The sequence below is a fragment of the Gorilla gorilla genome, chromosome 11 (genome assembly GCF_029281585.2).
Source record: "Gorilla gorilla gorilla isolate KB3781 chromosome 11, NHGRI_mGorGor1-v2.1_pri, whole genome shotgun sequence".
Classification (NCBI taxonomy): Eukaryota; Metazoa; Chordata; class Mammalia; order Primates; family Hominidae; genus Gorilla; species Gorilla gorilla.
Window position 1 is genome coordinate 143318211 of NC_073235.2, and position 20841 is coordinate 143339051.

General features: G+C 50.8%; 1 protein-coding gene across 2 annotated transcripts; it reads right to left on the minus strand.

Moving 5' to 3' along the window:
- Nucleotides 1-13838: 13838 nt before the first annotated feature.
- On the minus strand, nt 13839-20245 carry LOC101135498 (aquaporin-12B). 2 transcript variants are annotated; one of them, XM_063694699.1, is made up of 4 exons: nt 20075-20245; nt 19591-20038; nt 17770-17886; nt 13839-14164 (listed from the first exon to the last, which is right to left on the minus strand). In XM_063694699.1, the coding sequence occupies exons 1-4, from the start codon at nt 20195-20197 to the stop codon at nt 13965-13967; spliced, it is 888 nt and encodes a 295-aa protein (XP_063550769.1). In that variant the 5' UTR covers nt 20198-20245; the 3' UTR covers nt 13839-13964. The 2 variants fall into 2 exon arrangements, with proteins under 2 accessions (XP_063550769.1, XP_030864668.2); XM_031008808.3 differs by having other exon boundaries at nt 19591-20245.
- Nucleotides 20246-20841: the final 596 nt, after the last annotated feature.

Here is a 20841-nt window from a genome sequence, read left to right on the forward strand (position 1 = left end):
AAGACATAAACTGGACGTGGGTTGAACAAGAGCCACAAATCTGCCAACATAAATTGTTTGTTTATATCTTCTGCACCCAGTTTTCCCTGTCATTAACATTTTATGTCGATATGGTACATTTATTACAAATGATGTACAAATATTGATTATTATCTAATGTGGTAGTTTATTCTGATAGTTTAGTTTTTATCTATTTTTTTGTTTATATTTATGTCTCATTTAACACACTTTTTCGGTTCCAGCAGGTCATCCAGGCTATCACATTACATTTAGCTGTCATGACTCATTAAGCTTTTCTTGGCTGTGACAGGTTCTCAGACTTCCCTTGTTTTTGATGGCCTTGACAGTTTTGAGGAGTGCTGATGTAATGAGAATGCCACAGCAATGTTTGCTCCCTAGGCATTAGAAGTAGAACATCCAAATGGTTGAAGCCAGTGGCTAGAGAGAACTTAGAAGTTTGGTATGCAACAAGATCTTCAAAACCAAAACCAAACAAACAAAAACGAACTTAGGCATCTCCCACACCCAGCAGACTGGGCTCCCTGCTTTCCTGTGGCTTCTTTCAAATGAACCTTTCAGACATTTCCCCATGAACTTCAAGTGGCTGGAGGATGAAGGACTTCCCTCCTAACTGTGCTCTTACTGTCCAAGATCTATTTGTAATAAATCTTTGAACATATTTCATATCGTGGTGGTGTACTGAATTTGCACCTTCCACCAGAAGAACACAAGGTCAGGCTCCCAGCATCAGAGTGATGGTCAGGCAGACACAGAATGAAGATCAGGCAGACATAAGCTAGACATGAGTCAGACAAGGGCCACTAAGCTATCTGCCAGTATAAACAAGTTTCCAGTGCAAGGAACCTCCCTGGTCACGGGTCAGACACTAGGTATTAGGTTGTCTTCCAGGTGATAGAAGTATCCCATGAAAGGATACCGTAGGCCAGGCACGGTGGCTCACATCTGCAATCCCAACACTTTGGGAGGCCGAGGTGAGCAGATCACCTGAGGTCGGGAGTTCAAGACCAGCCTGGCCAACATGGAGAAACCCTGTCTCTACTAAAAATACAAAATTAGCCAGGTGTGGCGGTGCATGCCTGTAATCCCAGCTACTCAGGAGACTGAGGCAGGAGAATTGCTTGAACCTGGGAGGCAGAGGTTGCACTGAGCCGAGATCACACCACTGCACTCCAGTCTGGGCAACAAGAGCAAAACTCCATCTCAAAAAAAAAAAAAGGATACCGTAAACACCCATGTCCAGACCCTCTTCATTTTCTGTTAGGGCAGGGTTGCTAGCTGCTGTGGTACTGGAACCCCAGTTTAGCTGGGGGCTCTCAGAGCAACTGCTCAGGTACGTTGTAAAATGTAATTTTATTAGAATTTATCTGACTTTTTTCATTATAAGACTGAAATGATGGCTTTTGGGGAGAAGACTACAGAAGTAAAGTACCATTTTTGTCACATTATATCAAGGGTACATACTATTGACATCATATCAACATCATTTATCCCTGTTGATGTTGACCTTGAGGTAGTGTGGTGAGTTTTCTCCACTGTAAAGTGACTCTTTCCCCTCCCTCCTTTCCATACTGTATTCTTTAGAAGGAAGTCTTCATGTGCGACCCACAGTTTAGGAGTGGGAAGTTATGCTTCCTCTCCTTGAGGGAAGAGTAGCATCGTAAAATATTTAGAATTTTTCCACTCAGGACTTTTGTTTCTTCTACCCCATTAACTTATTTATTCAACAATTCATTTATATCAGCATGGATTCATGGATTTTTTTTTATACTTTGGGCTATGATTAAATATTATTTTATTTGTTTTGTTAACTCTATTCCAATCTTGGCCACCGGGGAGCTCTTTCGGTTGGCTCCTGTGTCTCTCTGACATGCTGCCACCAGTGTGGGTTTTTGTGTCCAGCACTTCCTAACTTTCTGGCACTACAAGATGCTTTAGGCTCATCTTTTATATTTCTAGCCCTGGTCCTAGAGTCAGCCATTTCTCCAAGAAATCTTCGCTCCTTTTATTGGAGAATGGTCTTAGAAATCAAGATCTGGGCTGGGCACGGTGGCTCACACCTGTAATTCCAACACTTTGGGAGGTCCATGTGGAGGATCACTTGAGGTTGGAAGTTTGAGACCAGCCTGGCCAACATGGAGAAACCCTGTCTCTACTAAAAATACAAAAATTAGCCAGGTGTAGTGGCCCACATCTGTAATCCCAGCTACTCAGGAGGCTGAGGCACAAGAATCACTTGATCCTGGGAGGTGGAGGTTGTGGTGAGCCGAGATCATGCCACTGCACTCCAGCCTGGGCAACAGAGCAAGACTCCATCTAAAAAAAAAAAAAGAAATCAAGATCTGGGAGCCGGGTATGCTTGTTGCTATTGAGGTGCTGATTTGTTTAGGCTCTCTCTGCTGACACAATGAGGAAATATATGTGTGTATTCTAGCCCATGTATATACATATATTTGTAAATATTTCTCTAAGTAATCATGACTTCAATTGATGTTTCCAAATCTATTACCATGTAGGTTATTCTAGCTTCCTTCCCTTACTTATCCCACCCAGTAAGAAACCTGGCGCCCACCATCTGCCACCCATTAGCCTAACTGTCCAACCTTAGCATACACATATAGTGGCATAAGAATTGTTCACCCTCACGCCTGTGGGAAATGACATTATCAGGTAGAGTACAGTGCTTATGTGCGGTGTCCTTTGCCTTCAGTCTTGCAGCAACACTCATTTCCAAGGTTACTTAGGTCAGCACCTTTTCTTTCCACTCCTTTCAGTGAGGTTGTTTTATACACTTGTAATACAGTTAGATGTTTTTGTCATAGTCTGCATTCTTTCCTGAGAGCCTCCAACCTCCTAAATGACTTTTTAAAATTTTGCATATGTTAACATTTATCTTTTATTCTGTAAAGTACTATGGATTTTGAGAATTGCATAATGTCAAGTATCCACCGTTATAGCATTATACAGAATATAGTACTTAAAGAATAGATTTATTGTCCTAAAAATTCCTTTGCTTCACCTTTTTAACTTTCTTCTTTCCCCTCAAATCCCTGACAACCACTGACATTTTCCATGTTATATCATAATTATTGATATATGCTATATAACCACTGTATAGTATATCACCTTTCAGACTAGCTTCTTTCATTTATCAATATGCATTTAAGGTGTCTCCATGTCTTTCTGTGGCTTGACAGCGAATTTATTTTTATTACTGAATAATATTCCATTGTATGGATGTACCAAAGTTTGCTTATTCATTCACCTGTTGAAGGATATCTTTGTTGCTTCTAATTTTTGGTGGTTATGAATGAAGCTGCTATGAAAATTCACATGCAGGTTTTTGTGTGGACATAAAGTTTTCAAATCAGTTGGGAAAATCATTAGGAGTGTGATAGCCTGGTCATATGATAACACTACGTTTAGCTTTGTAAGAAACTGCCAAACTATCTCCCAAAGTGGTGGTACTATGTTGCATTCCCACCATCAGTGGGTGAGAGTTCCTATTGCTCTGCATGCTCGTCAACATTTGGTATTGTCAGGTTGTTGGATTTTAGCCATTCGAATAGGTGTGTTATTATTTTAATTTTTAATTCTCTAATGATGAATTATGCAATTATGTATATCAAATATGCGTATGGAAATGTACATTTGACAAATATGCACTTCCATATGCATATTTGGTATCTCTGTATCTTTTCTGATTAGTTGTCTGTTCTGGTCTTTTGTTCATTTTTAATTTGGGTTGTTTTCTTACTAAATTTTAATAATTCTTTGTATAGTTTGAATATAAGTCCTTTATCAGATATGTATTTTGCGAAGATTTTTCTCCCATTCCATGAACTGTCTTTATATTTTGTTAACAATGTCTTTTGCTGGCAGAAAATTTTATCTAATATCCAAAGTTAATTTTTCTTTCATGAATTATGCTTTTGGAGTAGTATCCAAAAACATCATCAAACACAGGGTCACACGGAACTCCTCCTTTGTTTTCTTCTAGACATTTTATAGTTTTGCGTTTTACACTTACGTCTATGATCCATTTTGGGTTAATTTGGGGAGAAAGTGTTAGGCTCATGTCTAGGTTTACTTTCACATAGACTTCTGTTTGTTTCAGCATTGTTAGTAAAAAATAACTACTCTCCTTTATTTCTTCATTTTTATTTACTTCTTTCCAATATATATACCTTTCATTTCTTCTTCTTGTATTGTTTCATATGCTAGGAATTCCAGTGCAATGTTGGGTGGATGTGGTGAACAGGGACATCCTTGCCTTGTTTGTGATCTTAGTGGGAAAGTGACCAGCTTCTCACCATTAAGTGTGATGTTTCCTTGTAGCTGTAAGTTTGCTTGTAGATGAGCTTTATCAAGTTGAGAAACAGCATCTCTATTCCTAATTTGCTCAGAATTTTTCGTGAATGGATGTAGGATTCGGTAAATGCTTTTTCTAAATCATTTGATATAATCATATAATTTTTCTTCTTTAGCCTGTTGCTATGGTGATTAGAATAATTTTCAAGTGTTGAAACAACCTTGGATATCTGGGTAGCAGTATATAATTTATTTTTTATATGGTTGGATCTGACTTGATATTTTGTTGAGGAGTTTTGTGTGTTCATAAGAGATACGGGTTTGTAGTTTTCTTTGTCTCCTTTGGTGTTAGAGTAATGCTAGCAGTGTAGAATGAGTAAAAAGTGTTTTCTCTACTTCTCTTTATTGGAAGAGATTATGGAGAATTAATATTAATTTTACCTTCCTTAAATGTTTAGTAGAACTCACCAGTGAAACTATCTGAAGGTAGTGTGGTTTTTTGGTTGTTGTTGAAATCATTAATTATTCATTCAACTTCTTTATTATATACATGTAGACATGGCAATTCAGATAATCTTTTTCTTTTTTTGTGATTTTTGATTTTTGATATTTCAAGGAATTGGTTCATTTTGTTTAGTTATGAAATTTGCAGACATAGAGTGGTCATGGTATTCCCTTATTATTCTTTTAATGTCCAAAGAATCAGTAGTGATAATTCCTTCTTCATTTCTGATATTAGTAATTTGTGTCTTCTCTTTTTTTCTGGTGCAGTCTGGCTTGAAGTTTGTGCCAATTTTATTGATCTCCTTTAAAAAGCTTTTGGTTTCAGTGATTTTCTCTACTTTTTTCCATTGTACGTTTCATTGATTTCTGATCTAGTTTTTATTATTTTTGTTATTCTGCTTGTTTTAGCCTTAAATTGTTCTCTTTTTGGTTTCCTGAGATGGAATCTTACGTCGTTGAATTTAGATACTTCTTTCTTTATAATATGTGCATTTTAATGCTATTAATATTCCTCTAAGCATTGCATTTCCTGCATCTCACAAATTTTGATAAGTGGTATTTTCATTTAGTTCAAAATATTAATTTTCATTTATCTTGATAATAATTCTTTGATCCATGTGCTATTTAAAACTATGCTGTTTAATTTTCAGATATTTGGGGAAAGCTATTTTACTGTTGTTGACTTCTAATTTTATTCCACTGTGGTCTGAAAGATCCTTTGTGTTTTTATTTTTTATGTTTGTTTATGTGTGTTTTATGGCCTAGGATGTGGTCTACTTTGATGAGTGTTCCATGAGAGTTTGAGAATAGTGCATATCCTACACATTAGATGGGTTATTCCAGAAATGTCAGTTAGATCAAGTTGACTGTTAGTGCTATTCAGGCCATCTGTGTCTTGACTCATACAGATTGGGAACACTTACGTAGAAATGAATTGAAAACGCTCTGCTTAAGGTACATATGCTTCACATGAAGCAATAGAGTGCTATTCAAAGTTCAACTTACATTAGTTAAAATTGTATGTTGGGAGTTCTAGGACAACCACTAAAATTTTTAAAAATATAAACATATTGTTTTGATACCCTAGTGATGGCCTAATAGAGGAGCTAAATTGGAATTGTATAAAATGCTTCATTAAAACCAGAGTAGACGGTAAAAAGAGGTGTCTGTGGTGAAAAGAAGAAACAAAAAAAAGTGGAATTAATGAATGGAAACGATACAAATGTGATACATATTAATCCAACTATATGAATGATCATGTTGAACGTGAATGGTCTAAATATACCAATTAGAAGAAAGATTGTCAGTGAGGATAAAAAACAAGATCCAGTTATATGTTACCTATGAGTAACTCATTAAAAAAACAAAGATTTAGATAGGTTGAAAGTCAAGTAAGAGAATGATATACTATGCCAATCAAAAGAAAGTGAGAGGAGCTAATTTAATTACAACAGCAGGAGGATACATATTCTTCTTAAGCTCTCATGGAACATTCACAAAATTAGAACACACGATGGGCCATAAGCCATACATTAACAAATGTGAAAAACAAAAATACAAAGGATCTTTCAGACCACAATTAAATAAAATTAGAAACAAATAACAATAAGATAGCTGGAAAATCCCCAAGTATCTGGAAATTAAATAGCACATGTTAAAATGGCACATGGGTCAAAGAATTCTCAAGGTAAATAAAAATTAATATTCTGACTAAATGAAAATGAAACTACAACTCATGAAGTTTGTGGGATGCAGCAAAAGCAGTGTCTGGATAGGGCTATTGGTAGATGACATATGCATATGTTATAAAGGAAGAAATATCTAAATTCAGTAATCTGACTTTCCATCCCAGGAAACTGTACAAAGATAACAATTTAAGCCTAAAGCAAGCAGAATAACAGATATAAGAAAAATTAAATCAAAAATCAATAAAATTGAACACCAAAAAACAAGAGAGAAAATTATGGGATCATAACTTTGTTTTTCATAACCTTTTTCAAAAAAGCCAATAAAACTGATAAATGTCTAGCCAGGCTGACCAAGTAAAAAAGAGATAAAACACAAATTACTAATATTGGAAATGAAAAAGAAGTCACCACTACTGATCCCATAAATATTAAAAGAATCATAAAAAATACTATGAAAACTATGTCCACAAAATATATGTCCACAAACTATATAACTTTAATGAAATGGATCAATTCTTTGAAAGACACAAACTACCAAAACTCACAAGGAGGAATAATTTTTTTTTTTTTTTTGAGATGGAGCATCACTCTGTTGCCCAGGCTGGAGTGCAGTGGCCTGATCTCGGCTCACTGCAAGCTCCACCTCCTAGGTTCACGCCATTCTCCTGCCTCAGCCTCCCAAGTAGCTGGGACTACAAGGGCTCACCACAACGCCTGGCTAATTTTTTTTGTATTTTTAGTAGAGACAGGGTTTCACTGTGTTAGCCAGGATGATCTCGATCTCCTGACCTCGTGATCTGCCGGCCTCTGCCTCCCAAAGAGCTGGGATTATCCTGGCCACAGGGAGGAATAATTTTAATAGGCCTATATCTATTATAGATGAAGGCCTATTAAATAAATGAAAAATTAATAAGTTTCCCAAACAGAAACCACCAAGCCCAGATGGCTTCACTGGTTAATTCCACCAAACATTTAAGGGAGGAATTATAGGAATTTTCCACAATCTCTTCCAGAAAACAGGAGCAGAGGGCTCACCTCCTAACTCATTCTCTGTGGCTACCGTCAACCTAATACCAAAACCAGATAAAGACATTATCAAAAAGGAAAACTACAGACCAATGTCTCTTATGAGCATAGATATAAAAATTCTCAACAAACTATTAGAAAATGGAGTCCAATAATGTTGAACAATATTATACACTACAAGTGCTGGGCTGAATTATGTTCTCGCAAAAAGATACTTAAAGTCCTAAACCCTGGTACCTGTGAAGGTGAACTTATTTGAAAACAGCCATTTTAGATATAATCAAGTTAAGATGAGGTCATTAGGGTGGGCCCTAATCCAAAATGACTGGTGTCCTTATACAAAGAGGAGAAGAGACTCAGAAACAGAGACACACAGGGAAGATGCGAAGATGGAGGCAGAGTCTCAAGTGATGTTTGTACAGGACCGGGAGCACCCAGGATGGCCAGCAACACTAGAAGCCAGGAGAGACCCCTGGAACAGGCTCTAGTATAGCATCGTGTGACAAATAGCAGGCCCTGAAAGAAATCAACACATTTTACCCCCAAATATATTTCTTTGATGTATTTTTAAGTGGCCCTGCAAAGCTGTCTCTTGTGGGGGAAATTTACATTCTGTACAGAATCTCCTTCTCTTACTAAATCTTTTCAGGAGAGTCTAGCACCTTTTAAGGACTGATAAGAAGACATTTACCATCTATTGTCTCTGAAGCCTGCTACCTGGATGTTTCATCTGCGAAACGAGAACCTTGGCTTCCACAACCCCCCACTTAACGTTAACCCAAAGCATTTCTTTCTGTTGATTTCAACTCTTTAGACCAAACTTAACTCTTTCAACCAATTGCCAGGCAGCAAATCTTTGAATCTACCTATGACCTGGAAGCCCTCTCACCCCACCCCAGATGTCCCACCTTTCCAGACGGAAGCAGTGTATACCTCGCATGTATTGATTGATGTCTGCCTGTAACTTCTGCCCTCCTAAAATGTACAAAATCAAGCTGTGACCCAACCGCCTGGGCACATGTTCTCAGGACTTCCAGGGGCTGTGTCACAGACCATGATCTTGAACCTTGGCAAAATAACCTTCCAAATTGATTGAGACTCGTCTCAGATGCTTTTTGGTTTACAATCTGTGGCCCCCCGCAGCTACTGTGTTACCTGTTGATCAAAATTAGTGACAGACACAGGAGTCTCAATTGATCAAGTTTATTAAGCCAGAGCTTGAGGGTGTGTTGGGGAAAAACACAAGTCACAGACATGTCTGTGTCCGACGTTATCCAAACAGGTTTTCAGGAGGTTTAGAATTTACACATTTCCTTACAGGGAGAAGGCTTGTAGGATGGCGGGTGGCAGAAGAATGGTTGACCTTATCTTGTCTTTGTTCTGTACCCAGGAAGGTGAGCAGCATCAGCGTGGAACCTGGCAGACTCTAGTTTTAGGAGCTAGACATAGAGTGCAGACTTAAAGCTATAACGGACACGTCCTTGTTTTATAAGCAGATAGGCAGCCTTGAAAGGCTGCAAGATTTCCAGATGTTGGGAGTCTTTTGCCTTTCTCAGGCGGCCTGGCTAATGGATAATGCTTTGGCACAAGACTGTAAAGTGATGACTATTTATTTGGGTAAAAGATGGCAGTGTTGTGTGACTGTCTCCATGCTTAATCTTCCCTCTGGCATGTAGGGAAAAGAAAGAAAAATCAGACTGTTACTGTGTCTATGTAGAAAGGAAAGATGTAAGAGACTCCATTTTGAAAAAGACTTGTACTTTAAACAATTGCTTTGCTGAGATGTTGTTAATTTGTAGCTTTGCCCCAGCCACTTTGACCCAACCTGGAGCTCACAAAAACATGTGTTGTATGAAATCAAGGTTTAAGGGATCTAGGGCTGTGCAGGACGTGCCTTGTTAACAAAATGTTTACAGGCAGTATACTTGGTAAAAGTCATCGCCATTCTCCAGTCTCAATAAACCAGGGGCACAATGCACTGTGGAGAGCCGCAGGGACCTCTGCCCTTGAAAGCAGGGTATTGTCCAAGCTTTCTCCCCGTGTGGTAGTCTGAAATATGGCCTCGTGGGATGAGAAAGACCTGACCGTCCCCCAGCCCGACACCCGTAAAGGGTCTGTGCTGAGCTGGATTAGTAAAAGAGGAAAGCCTCTTGCAGTTGAGATAGAGGAAGGCCACTGTCTCCTGCCTGCCCCTGGGAACTGAATGTCTCGGTTTAAAACCCAATTGTGCATTTGTTCAATTCGGAGATGAGAGAAAAACCGCCCTATGGTGGGAGGCGAGACATGTTTGCAGCAATGCTGCCTTGTTATTCTTTACTCCACTGAGATGTTTGGGTAGAGAGAAACATAAATCTGGTTTAGGTGCACGTCCAGTCATAGTACCTTCCCTTGAACTTAATTATGACGTATGGTGCCCTGAGCAGGGAGGGAAGGTGGCTGCAGGCAGAGTGCTGGGGGGGCCATTCCTGTCCCAGAGGTTCTGGGAAGTGGTCCGTGGGGGACTCCGAGTTCAAATAGAAGGGTGGGGCTCGCCTCCTCCGGGCGCCTCTGGATGGACAGGCCAGAGCTCCAGAGGCCCAGGCGATGGAAGCTCTGCCTGGGTGGGGCTCAAGGCGACTGCTGCCCTTGGAGCCCTTGGAGCGTCCCCAGAGCCTGCCGCCCTCGTGGGCACACAGGCCCTTCCCCGCCCAGATGCGACGCATCCTGCCCTGCGACACCTCCTTCACCATCCTGCGGGACCCAGCCCTCGTCCTGGAGTCCGCTTTCTGCAAGACGCTGGAGGTGGCTGCGCTGCGGGAGCGGTGGGCGCGCACCTGCTTCCTGCATGGCGAGGCCTGGGGGCGGGGCGCGGAGCTTGACCCGCAGCTGGCGCCGCTGCAGCACGGCCTGGCGCCCATCCTGGGCTACCGGCTGCGACCAGACCTGGACCAGGCCACCCGCCGCCACTGCCAGGACCTGGCCACCCCAGAGCTGCAGTTCGCCAGGCGCGTTCCCGGAGTGGGTGTGGGATCCGGGACGCCCTTGGGGAGCAGAGCTCCAGGCCAGGCGGCGTTGCGCGGCAGGCCCAGGCCCAGGCCCAAGGGAAAATGTGGGCCGTGTTCAGAGGCGGGCAGGGGTCCGTAGGGCCCTGGAGCAGAAGGGCGCGCCCTCAGCCCCTGTTACATGGGACCCCGCAGGGCGGGCGACAGTGGCCAGGAGCCACAGCCGAAACTGCTCCGTCCCGGCTCTCTTTTCTGCACATCCTTCCGCAGGGCCTCCAAACCTGTTTTTAGCAACTTGCTTTTCTTTTCATCTACTTGAAAGCCACGTAGGTCACCCATGGCAGATGCACGATTCCAAGTCATTTTGGCAAGTTTTTGTTTTTGTTTTTGTTTTTGTTTTGAGATGGAGTTTCGCTCTTCTTGCCCAGGCTGGAGTGCAGTGGCACGATCTTGGCTCACTGCAACCTCCACCTTCTGGTTTCAAGCGATTCTCCTGCCTCAGCCTCCTGAGTAGCTGGGACTGCAGACACGCGCCACCACGCCCAGCTAATTTTTTGTAATTTTTTTTTTTTAGTAGAGACGGGGTTTCACCATGTTGGCCAGGATGGTCCCGATCTCTTGACCTCGTGATCCTCCCATCTCGCCCTCCCAAAGTGCTGAGATTACAGGCCTGAGCCACCGCGCCCGGCATTTTGGCAGTTTTTAATGTGGAGAAGGCTCTTTCTGCAGAGGGAACGTTCCGGAGCTGCTGGGAGTGTCTCATAGGCTGTGGCGACCTGGGAAGCTGCTCTGCGGAGCCACCGGAGGCGCAGATTTTAGCACATCGAGAGCAGATGAGCGGCTCGTCCCAAAACTGTTCGCGCTTCAGACAGATGACTTTTGCATAAGTTTGAGTGTGCTTGTAGATGCAAATCTATCGTGATTATGTTTCCTCGGACGTTTCCTGTGCTTGTGGAGCTCATAGGAGAGACTGAAGGTGAATTCACGATTGCACACAACTTACAACATCTGTTTGTGAATTCGATCAGTGTATCTTCAACTGTAAGAAAAATTAATTTCAAAACTTCTGCATTAATACCTGGATACTCCAACATCTTATAGGAAAATTGTGCTCATTTCTGTCCAATGCAGTGGCCCTTGCTTCCGGGTTTGTGGATTTTGCTGAGAATTTCGAGATTGTCAGAAAGAGATTCTAAGCTGGAGTAATTCTAACAGCTTCCTGGTTATGTTACTGGGATAAGGATGTGTCTGCTCCTCCCATGCTCAGTTACTGATACAGTTACTGCCTGAGCACCGGGACCTCCACTCCTGGAAGGATCTGTGCCGAGGCTGCAGGCACTGGTGGGGAAACAGACACACCTCCGGCACCCAGGGTCCTCGTGCTGCCGCCGGAGGAGGATCCCTTCTCCTTCCTGGGGCCCCAACCCCTGCTGCTGCTTCTGCTGCCATGTGACACCCAGGCATGGCCAGGCCCCCACGCAGAACCTCTGTGAGGGGAGCTGGTTGGCCCCACCCCATCGGCTCCCCTGTGTGCTCAGCAGCCCTTTGCCTGGCAGGATCCGGCAGCCCCATCGGGGCTTCTGGATGCCACACAGGACTGGCTCTCAGGCCTGTCCCATGGGATTCCTGTCTCCACTCCACAGCAGGGACGAGGAGCCTGGGGCTCCAGAAAGAGCCAGCTCTCTGCCTGGGTGGGAGGGGGCTTTATGGAGGGGAGGAGGGTGTGTGTGAAGGGGCAGCTTCGGGGAGGAGGGTGTGTGTGTGAAGCGGCAGCTTCAGAGAGGAGGGTGTGTGTGTGAAGGGGCAGCCTCGGGGAGGGGGGTGTGTGTGTGAAGGGGTTTCTGGCGGGGAGGAGGGTGTGTGTGTGAAGGGGCAGCCTTGGGGAGGAGGGTGTGTGTGTGAAGGGGCAGCTTCGGGGAGGAGGGTGTGTGTGTGAAGGGGTTTCTGGCCGGGGGGAGGGTGTGTGTGTGAAGGGGTTTCTGGCGGGGGGGAGGGTGTGTGTGTGAAGGGGCAGCCTCGGGGAGGGGGGAGGATTCTTCTTTCTCTCCCTCCACCAAACGCTCGTCCAGGAAAACGTGGCCTCACCGGCATCCCAGAGAGAAGCCCACGCACCATGAGACGGGAATAATACAGGGTGGTCGGAGGGGAGTGGAAGTTCCAGGCAGCCCCTTCTCATCTCTAGCAAAAGGAAACCCTGCAGAAGCGAGGGGCTGACAGGACCCAAAACACCGGGGTGTGGCCGTGCTGGCTGAGACCTCCTGGACCCCACAGGGCTCTGGCTGTGCCCCGGTGTCTCCTGCGACCTCACGATGCGCTCATTAGCACTCATCACACCCCCACCAGCGCATGATGGCTCCAGAACACCCAGATTTGGTGTAAGAAGCGGGCGGCGCCGCAGCTCTGAGACATCTCCACGTTTTCCAGGAATCCCGTGGATTCCTCCAGCCCCAGCGCCCCTGCCCGGGGCGGGACTCTAGAGGGCGCCACACTCCCTTTCTCCAGTGGGAGCTTTGGGCTTCGCAGGAAATCTCTGGTCTTTCACTATTTGCCAACTCGCCCCTGAATTCCTTCTCGCGATGGTGTCACGAGCCTGGACGCTGGCCGGAGCGGAGGTCTCACTGGGGTTGGGGTGTCCCGTAGCCCCCCGCATCGAGGACATCTCCCTCCTTTCTCCTCTCGTCCTTCCCCCATAGCAGAGCAGCTGGGCCCAGGGCTGCTGCCCACCAGAGGACGGGGTACAGCCTGTGGCAGGAGCACCGGCCACCTCACTCCCTCCCTCTGGGTGGGGCAGCAGGACCCAGAGCAGAGGGCCCTTGTCTCCTTTGGGTGGAAGTTTCCAGACCGGCTCTGTTCTTTGGGAAGGAAATGGCTGGAGGTGCCACGCCTCCAGGTCCCAGTTCTGCCGCCAAGTTCCCAGTGATTGACCTGGCTTTGGGTGACGAGCGGGCCATGGTCCTGAGGGTCGCGAACTCAGGGCCCGTGGGACTGGGTGCCCTGTGCCTAGTTCACAAGCCTACAGCCTCAGGCTCCAGTGCCATCCTCAGCATCCCAGCGGGTCTCAGGCCTCCCTGGCTGTGGGCTCCCTCCCGGGCATGTCCAGGGCTGCAGCATCATCTTGGCAGACTCGGGACCTGGCGGACTCCCTGGGCTCTTCCCTGTCATCCTGCCCTTTCCTCTCCTGCTTCTTCTGTAACCAGAGGCAGGAAGGAGCCCGTGGGAGATGGGGAGACTCGGACCAGCCTCACCCTGTTGCCGCACACCCTTGCCTGCCCGTCCAGAAGCCCCTCTCGGGCCCAGGGGGACACGCAGGTCTTATAAATGGTTTATTGACAAATGGCTTCTGGGGAGGGGCCGGGATTCCCTTTTAGCTCCAGAGGGTTCCAGGGTCCAGCTACGAGCAGGGCCCTCGCACGGGGCTCACACAGAGCAAGGCCACTCAGCTGGAATGTGGCCCCTCAACACCGCTGCACCCAGGCTCCCGGCCACTGGACCCCTTTGCAGGGGTCTGGGTGTCCCCCGAGGCCGGGGCCGGCTTCCCTCGGGGTGCTCGGTACTTGTTCTTCTGGCTGTAGAACAGGTTCCTCTGGAAAAGGCGGGGAAGGCGGCCCTGGTGCAGCAGCACAGCCAGGACCATCCCTGCAAGAGAAGGCAGGTCCCAGGCGGGCCACGGGGCTCCTGGGCCCAAACACAGACAGGACACCCACTCCCAGGCCTGTGCCAGGACAGGGGAGCCAGGCAGCCTGGCCAGGAGCCCCAAGAACCCTGAGGCCCAGCTCCTGCCTGGTCCTGGTCTTCCCTCCCTGGTCATGCCCCTCCCTCTGGGTATGCCAGCCATGGGGACGGGGGCAAGCCGGTGGGGTTCCTTGTACTTCTGGACCACCCTCTGGGATGAGTGACTGGAATTCCCCTCCCCTCACATTGTCCTGAGCCACTCCCAGAGCTTCTGTGGCCATTTTCCTCCGGGACCTGATGTGGCGTCCCAGGGTGGCTGTTTGCAGGTCTGTGGCCTGGCGTAGAGGTGGGGGCTGTGAGTGGACAAGAAAGATGTGGATGCCCCTGGGTGGGAGGCTGGGCCTGGCTGAATCCTCGTGCGAACGTTCTCCCAGAACTCCAGGAGCAGAGACTCCTAAATCCCCGCCTGCCTTCCAGGTCACTGGGAAGGGCGGGTGTTCCGGGCAGAAGGGGAGAGTGGATCCTCTTCAAGTTCAAGCTCAGTCCTCTAAGGATTTAACGCACCATGTGTGAGCTCCACTAGGGCTGGCCTGAGGGGGCCCTGCCTGTCACCACCTGCAGCTGCTGGGGCTCCTGACAGTGGCCCCTGTGCCTACAGCTTGCCTACAGTTGCCCCTCACTCGGCCCTCCAGGCCCACACTGGTCCTAGCTCTGCTCCCAGGGGGGCAGGCCCAGGGAGGCGAGATGCCCTGCTCAGGGGTGCTGCCAGCAGGTGCCGGTGGCCACTCACACCCAGGGAGACAGCCCCATGTCCACACCTGGCTACGGGGCTCCTGCCTGCAGCCTTGGAGCTCCCCAGGGCTCATGCTGACACTGAACTTGTGGATAAAGGGGTAAATGGAAGGACACAAGCCTGTTTTTTGGGTTCCTGAAGCTGCTCTAAGATGACAGGAAAGGGATGCTGTCAGAGGTGTCAAGCATCCAGATGGATGAGACGGGAAGAGACGCAGGAGCACAGCGTGGGGCTAACAAGCATATGGACGACCAAACACTGCTGACATGGAGGGGCCGGATCGCCCCTCTGCAGGGACGAAAGCCGGGAAACAACCCACTTCTTCCGCAGATGCCCCATGCTTTCAGAAGCTGGCACCCAGGTCCCTGTGGGATGGGGTGGCCCTGGGACTCACCTAGGAGGAGGGACGGCAATTCCGCATGGGAAGCTCCAGAGCCCCAAACCCCAAAATACAGAAGCAGCCAGTGCCTCCCTCCCTGGCCCTGGCAGGAGACAGGTTCCTCTCTAGAGGGGGCATGTGGACTCGAGCATCAGGTCCGCCCAAGCCTGGAGTCCCGCCTGAAACACGGATCCCAGCCTCTTCCTACTTGGCTCCTAGAAGCCGCAAATGCCCTTTGGGCTTCTCCACAGAGGCAGTTCTACAGTGAGAGGTTGTAGCAGGGTGAAGAGTATTTCCCCAGCGACATGTCCTTCCCGGAACACAGGATGCACCCTTGTTAGAATACGGCCTGGGACATAAAATTAGTCAAATTACGGTGATGTCATACTTGAGTAGAGTGAACCTCCAATTCAATGACTGGTGTCCCTATATGAAGAGAACAGACAATGACACAGAGGAGGCAGCCAGGGGAACCGGCAGACATGGGAGTGCTGTGTCTCCAAGCCCAGGGACACCGGGGGTGCCAGAGGCCCCCGGAGCCCGCAAGACGCAGGAGGCTCCTCCCCAGCAGCCTCCAAGGAGAGCTGACCCTGTCAGTGCTGCCAGCTCAGACTCCAGCCTCCAGAGCTGGCTGAGCATACAACCCTGTCACGTGAAGCCTCTTCCTTTGCGTCCTTTGCCTTGTAGCCCATGAAGCCACCACAGGCCATGGCTGGGGCCTGAGAAACTCAGGACGAAACTGATCTCCCACCCGGAACCCTGCCCAGGCCTCACCGACACTCAAGTGCAGGTCAGAACCAGGACACTATTTCAGACACAGGAGGTCTGAAGTGTACCTGCCAGGTCCCCGTTCTCAGGAAGCTACTGTGAGACGGGCACCAGCAAAAAGAAGGAATCAGCCAAAACAGGAGGCGATGAGGAAAGCAGGAAACAGAAATGCAACCAGGATCAGTGAAGGGCAGCACCGTACCAGAGATGGATGCCTGCGGGTAACCTGGAGCTGCGGATCCTCGGGGGAAACGCTGCCCACACAGAGCACCGGTGCTGAATTAAGGAAAGCACCCAGAAGCCTGGGCAGGAGAGAGTCCAGGACCTCGTCACCCGCAGGAAGCAAGGCCTGTGCAGGAGCGGAGAGGCCTCCGGGGCCACCACAGCTCACCGGGGCCGTGTTTCCATGCCAGGGAACTAGAGGGGGCTCTGGAGCTGATCAGGAGGAAGAGGCCGACCCACCCGGAGTGAAGGATCCGCAGGAGGAGCGTGGGGAGGCAAGGAAAGAACGTCCGCCCCCACATCCCAGGAGACAGCCCAGGGTTGACACCTGAACTGAAGAGTCTCGGAGAAGCCCTGCAGGCCCACTGTGTGGGGACAGAGAGGCCAACACTGAGCTGTTCCCAGCAGAGGGCAGTGCTGCCTCGGGGACGGGGGCAGGAGGGGGTTCCTGATGCACTTCATATGCTTCCTAGGACCCTGTACATGCCTGAGAGACTGTGACCACATCGAACCATGGCGACAGATCACGATGATGTCAGTGTCACCATCGCAGGGCCAGGTGCCTGAGAGACCCCCAGCTCCTGTCTCTCCCCTCAAGGGGAGGCTGAGGCATTGCCCCCGAGACCTCCCCAGTGTAGAGCCAGCAGAAGCTGAAAAAAGCTTCCAGAATTCCATAGGAACCCAGCTGCCCTTCTGGTACCTCAGTGAGGTGGAGCCGAGTGTCTGAGAGCAGGTGCAGGAGAAGGTGTGGGCTCCACCTGGGCCTCTGAAGCCAGGGGCCAGAATCCCCAGATCTAGGTCCAAGAGGGGGTTCCATGACCTCCCCATGCTGCTCCTCTGCTTGGATCCAGGATATAAGAAAGGAGGGGCACACACTGTGGGGGAGCTGTGGGGTTCCCTGTGTGCATCAGCGAGTCCCGGGTCTGCCCCACCAGGATGCAAAGGGCCCGGCTGCTCCAGCCCCATGCTCACAGCCCTATAAGTGCACGATGGCCCCCTATATCATCTAAGTGGGGCTCCCTGCCTCCTGAGGCTTTAGGGACACCAGAATGAGCCCCCCTTGGGGAAACCTAGCTCTGGGTGTGTGGAGATGCCACCTGGGACGGGAACCCCAGGTGCATGGAGCCCCGCGGCAGACACCATCCCCCTTGTGCCCAGCACCCCTTGCAAGGTTGGCCTCTCCCCAGCCTGTGGCCTCCTTACCTGGCTGCAGCTTGCTCGGCACCGGGACAGTGTCCACAGTGAGACATGCCGTCACAGCCCCTACCCCACACACCGTGCCCACTGCAGAGACCTCCCCAGGAGCACTGACCAGGCACCCTCACCTCCACCCTGCAGGACCCCACGTGCCAGGATGCTCTGTGGGCCCCAGCAGCCCTAGGGACCCCACCCCGCCCCTGCCCTTACCTGTCAGAGGGCCCAGCCAGTACACCTGCACGTACTCCAGTAAGGTGTGTCCCGAGCAGGCAAAGGTCACAGAGGCGGCCAGGGCAGGGTTGAAGAAGGCAGACGTGAAGGGCCCGGCTGTGGGCAGAGCACAGACAGCCCTGGTCCCCAGCTCTGCCTGACGCCCCTCTGCAGGCCAGGACCTGATCTCCGCCACCGAATCCACACCGAGAGCCTCACTGTGTGCAGGCCTGGGGGCTGCTCTCGGCTCCTGAAGCCCTGCCTGGTCCCCCGCACCAATGGACACACGATGCAGCAAGGTCAGGTCAGCCAAGGTCTGGGTCAGGGGCAGCAGCTTGGGGGCTCCCCAGGGCCGTCCAACACCCTCCCGACATCTCACCCGGATCCCGTGCCCCACCCGTGCTACCCTCAGCACCCCACCTTGGGGGACATGGCCTTCGAAAAAGATGGACAGAGAGAGACGGAGAGAGAGACTAAGAGAGACAGATAGTGAGAGAGAGACAAAAAGAAACAGAGACAGGGAGACAGAGAGAGAGAGGAGAGACAGAGAGAGATCTCAGAAATAAATAAGCAGCAGCAGAGGAGAGAAGAGGACACGGCTGTGTGATGTGAGACAAGGGAAGGCGGCCGCAGCCGGGCCACTGTCCTGCAGCCCCAGGCCTGGGTGACCACCCCAAATAACAGAATCCACCAATACCAGGGACCTGCCTCTGGGCAGGGAAGAGCAGGGAGTGGGCCTAGCGGAGGGCAGGGGCCACAGGGACATGGAGTCTGCGGCCGCCCAGGTGTAAACCAGGACCCTGAGGATGGGCAGCTCCGTCCCTGAGACCAGGGGCCCTGTGCCTCGTGGAGGCAGGACCCTTGACGGGAGCTCTCCGGTGCCACACAGGACAGAGGCCCGGGCAATCTGCCACAGAGCCGTGTCCCTGCAGAGCTCCCTGCTCACCTGTGCCTCAGTTTCCCCATCTGTACAGGGCTCTGGTGGCGCCTTCCTGTGGCCTTTGTGGTCCAGGTTCCGTGGTGTCTGCCCAGTGCTGGGTCGTGGGCAGTGCCATGGACCTAAGTGCTGGTCCTGTCCTGATTAGGACCTCGGACCCCCGGAAGGAGACCTGGCACCATTCTCCCTGCAGCCCTTCCTGTGGTGCCTGGAGCACGAGCCGGCCTCCCCTGGCTCTCCCTGCAGCCCCAGCGCTGTGGACACCTGTCCTGGGAACTTGCTGAGCAAAGGCTTTCCTGGTGGTGGAGCCTAGCGCTCGGAGGGGAAAGCAGACATGGGGGACTGGATCAGACGGAGGGTCTGAGTGGAGGGAGCTCGCAAGGGGGTGATGGGACCAGGAGAGCTGGGTGCCACGGTCGGCCCAGGTGCAGGCAGAGATCGCAGGATGTGGGTGTCAGTAGGAGGCCAGGGAGGCCAACTGGGGCAGGTGGGACAGGACCTGTCGCTCTGGAAGGGGTGATAGAGGGTGCAGGGACTCCCACACTAAACCAGGATACTGGGCTGGGCCTTGAATTGTCTGCCTCGGCTGTCCCTACTACCCCAGAAGCAGAACTTCTGGGAGGACCAAGAATAGCTGGGACTGGGGAGAGGTGCAGTGGGCAGGATGGCCCTGGCAGGGGACAGGCTCCTCCACCGCACCCCATGTCCAGCGCAGGCCCTCGTCTACCCGCCAGGTCCCAGGAAATCGCCGCCCCTTCTTGTGGGTTTGTTGGCCACCCGGGCCAGCAGCCCCCTATCCTGGGTGCGAACGGGCCTGAGTGTGCATGGAGGCCACACAGGTGAGAGGTCCTGAGGGGCCCAGGGGAAGGGGAAGCAGTGCTCACCCGTGTAGGCCGTGACGGTGACCAGCAGAGCCACAGCGGGCACGCTGTAGGCGGGAGGACTGTGCCGCAGGTGCAGGAGGGTCAGATGGAAACAAAAGGCGCAGGCGGCCTCCACAAGCGCCCCGTGGGGCACGGATGTGCGCAGGGCCGAGCTGCAGCTCTGGGCCATGAGGCTCTGCAGCAGGTGCAGGTCGCTGAGCTCCCAGGCCCAGCAGAGGCGCGTCAGGGTGCAGGCGGCCTGCATGCCCAGCCCCTGCGCCGCCAGCTTCAGCAGCGTGCCAGGCAGAGACTCCTCGGCCATGAGGAACTCCTGCAGGGACACGGTGGGGTTGGCCGAGGCCCCGTCCAAGGTGACCCCGTGCGCCAGGAAGAGCAGGAAGAGCAGGGTGAGCAGCAGGTCAGGCCCGAAGTCCCCAGCCCAGGGCCCGAGCTCGACCAGCGTCCTCATCTCCAGGCAGCAGGCCCCGAGCTGCACCGCGCCCACCGCCTCCCGGGCGAAGACTTCATAGGCGCCCACTGGGAGCAGGGCCTTGGAGGCCCGCCTGGCCGCCTCGCAGAGGGCGAAGGTGGCAAAGAAGAAGGAGAGGGACACGTTAAGACCTGCCATCGGCCTGGGCCCCCCGAGGAGCTGTGCCTGCAGGACACCTGAGGGGACAGGGCAGGAGCTGGCCGGTTCCCACAACCCAGAGGGCCCAGGAGTGTGGGAGAGGGCACCTGGGCCTCTGGGAACACCACAGCTGCAGCCCCAGCTCCCGCCCCACCGGCTGCCACCCAGGTGCACAGCCAGGATGGCCACAGGGTCCCTGCCCCACAGCCTGGCATCATCCCGTCATGTGACACACCCGGACCCACTGGCCACGCTCGGCCAGCCCTGGGCGCTGGAGACTGGCCCAGCTCTTCAGAGCCTCCATCCGAGTTCTGCTCCTCCTACCTGCGCTCTTGGGTCCCGGACCCCAATGCCTGCTCCCTGCACCTGGCTCCTCTTGAGTCAGGATCTACCAGATCCCTGCACCCCCTCCAGGTCCCTGCCTCAACAAGGGCCCCCATTTCTGCCTCCCTGCGTGGATGCTGTGTCCCCATCTCAGTGAGGGCCCCAGGCTTATTGCACCTGCACTGTGTCCTCACTGGGGTGAGACCTCCACTGAACCTGCACTGTGTCTCCGCCTGGGAGGGCCCCTCATGGCCCCTGCACCTGTTCTGTGACCCAGCCTAGGTGAAGCTCCCTCCTGCCTGCACCTGTAGATGTCTTCC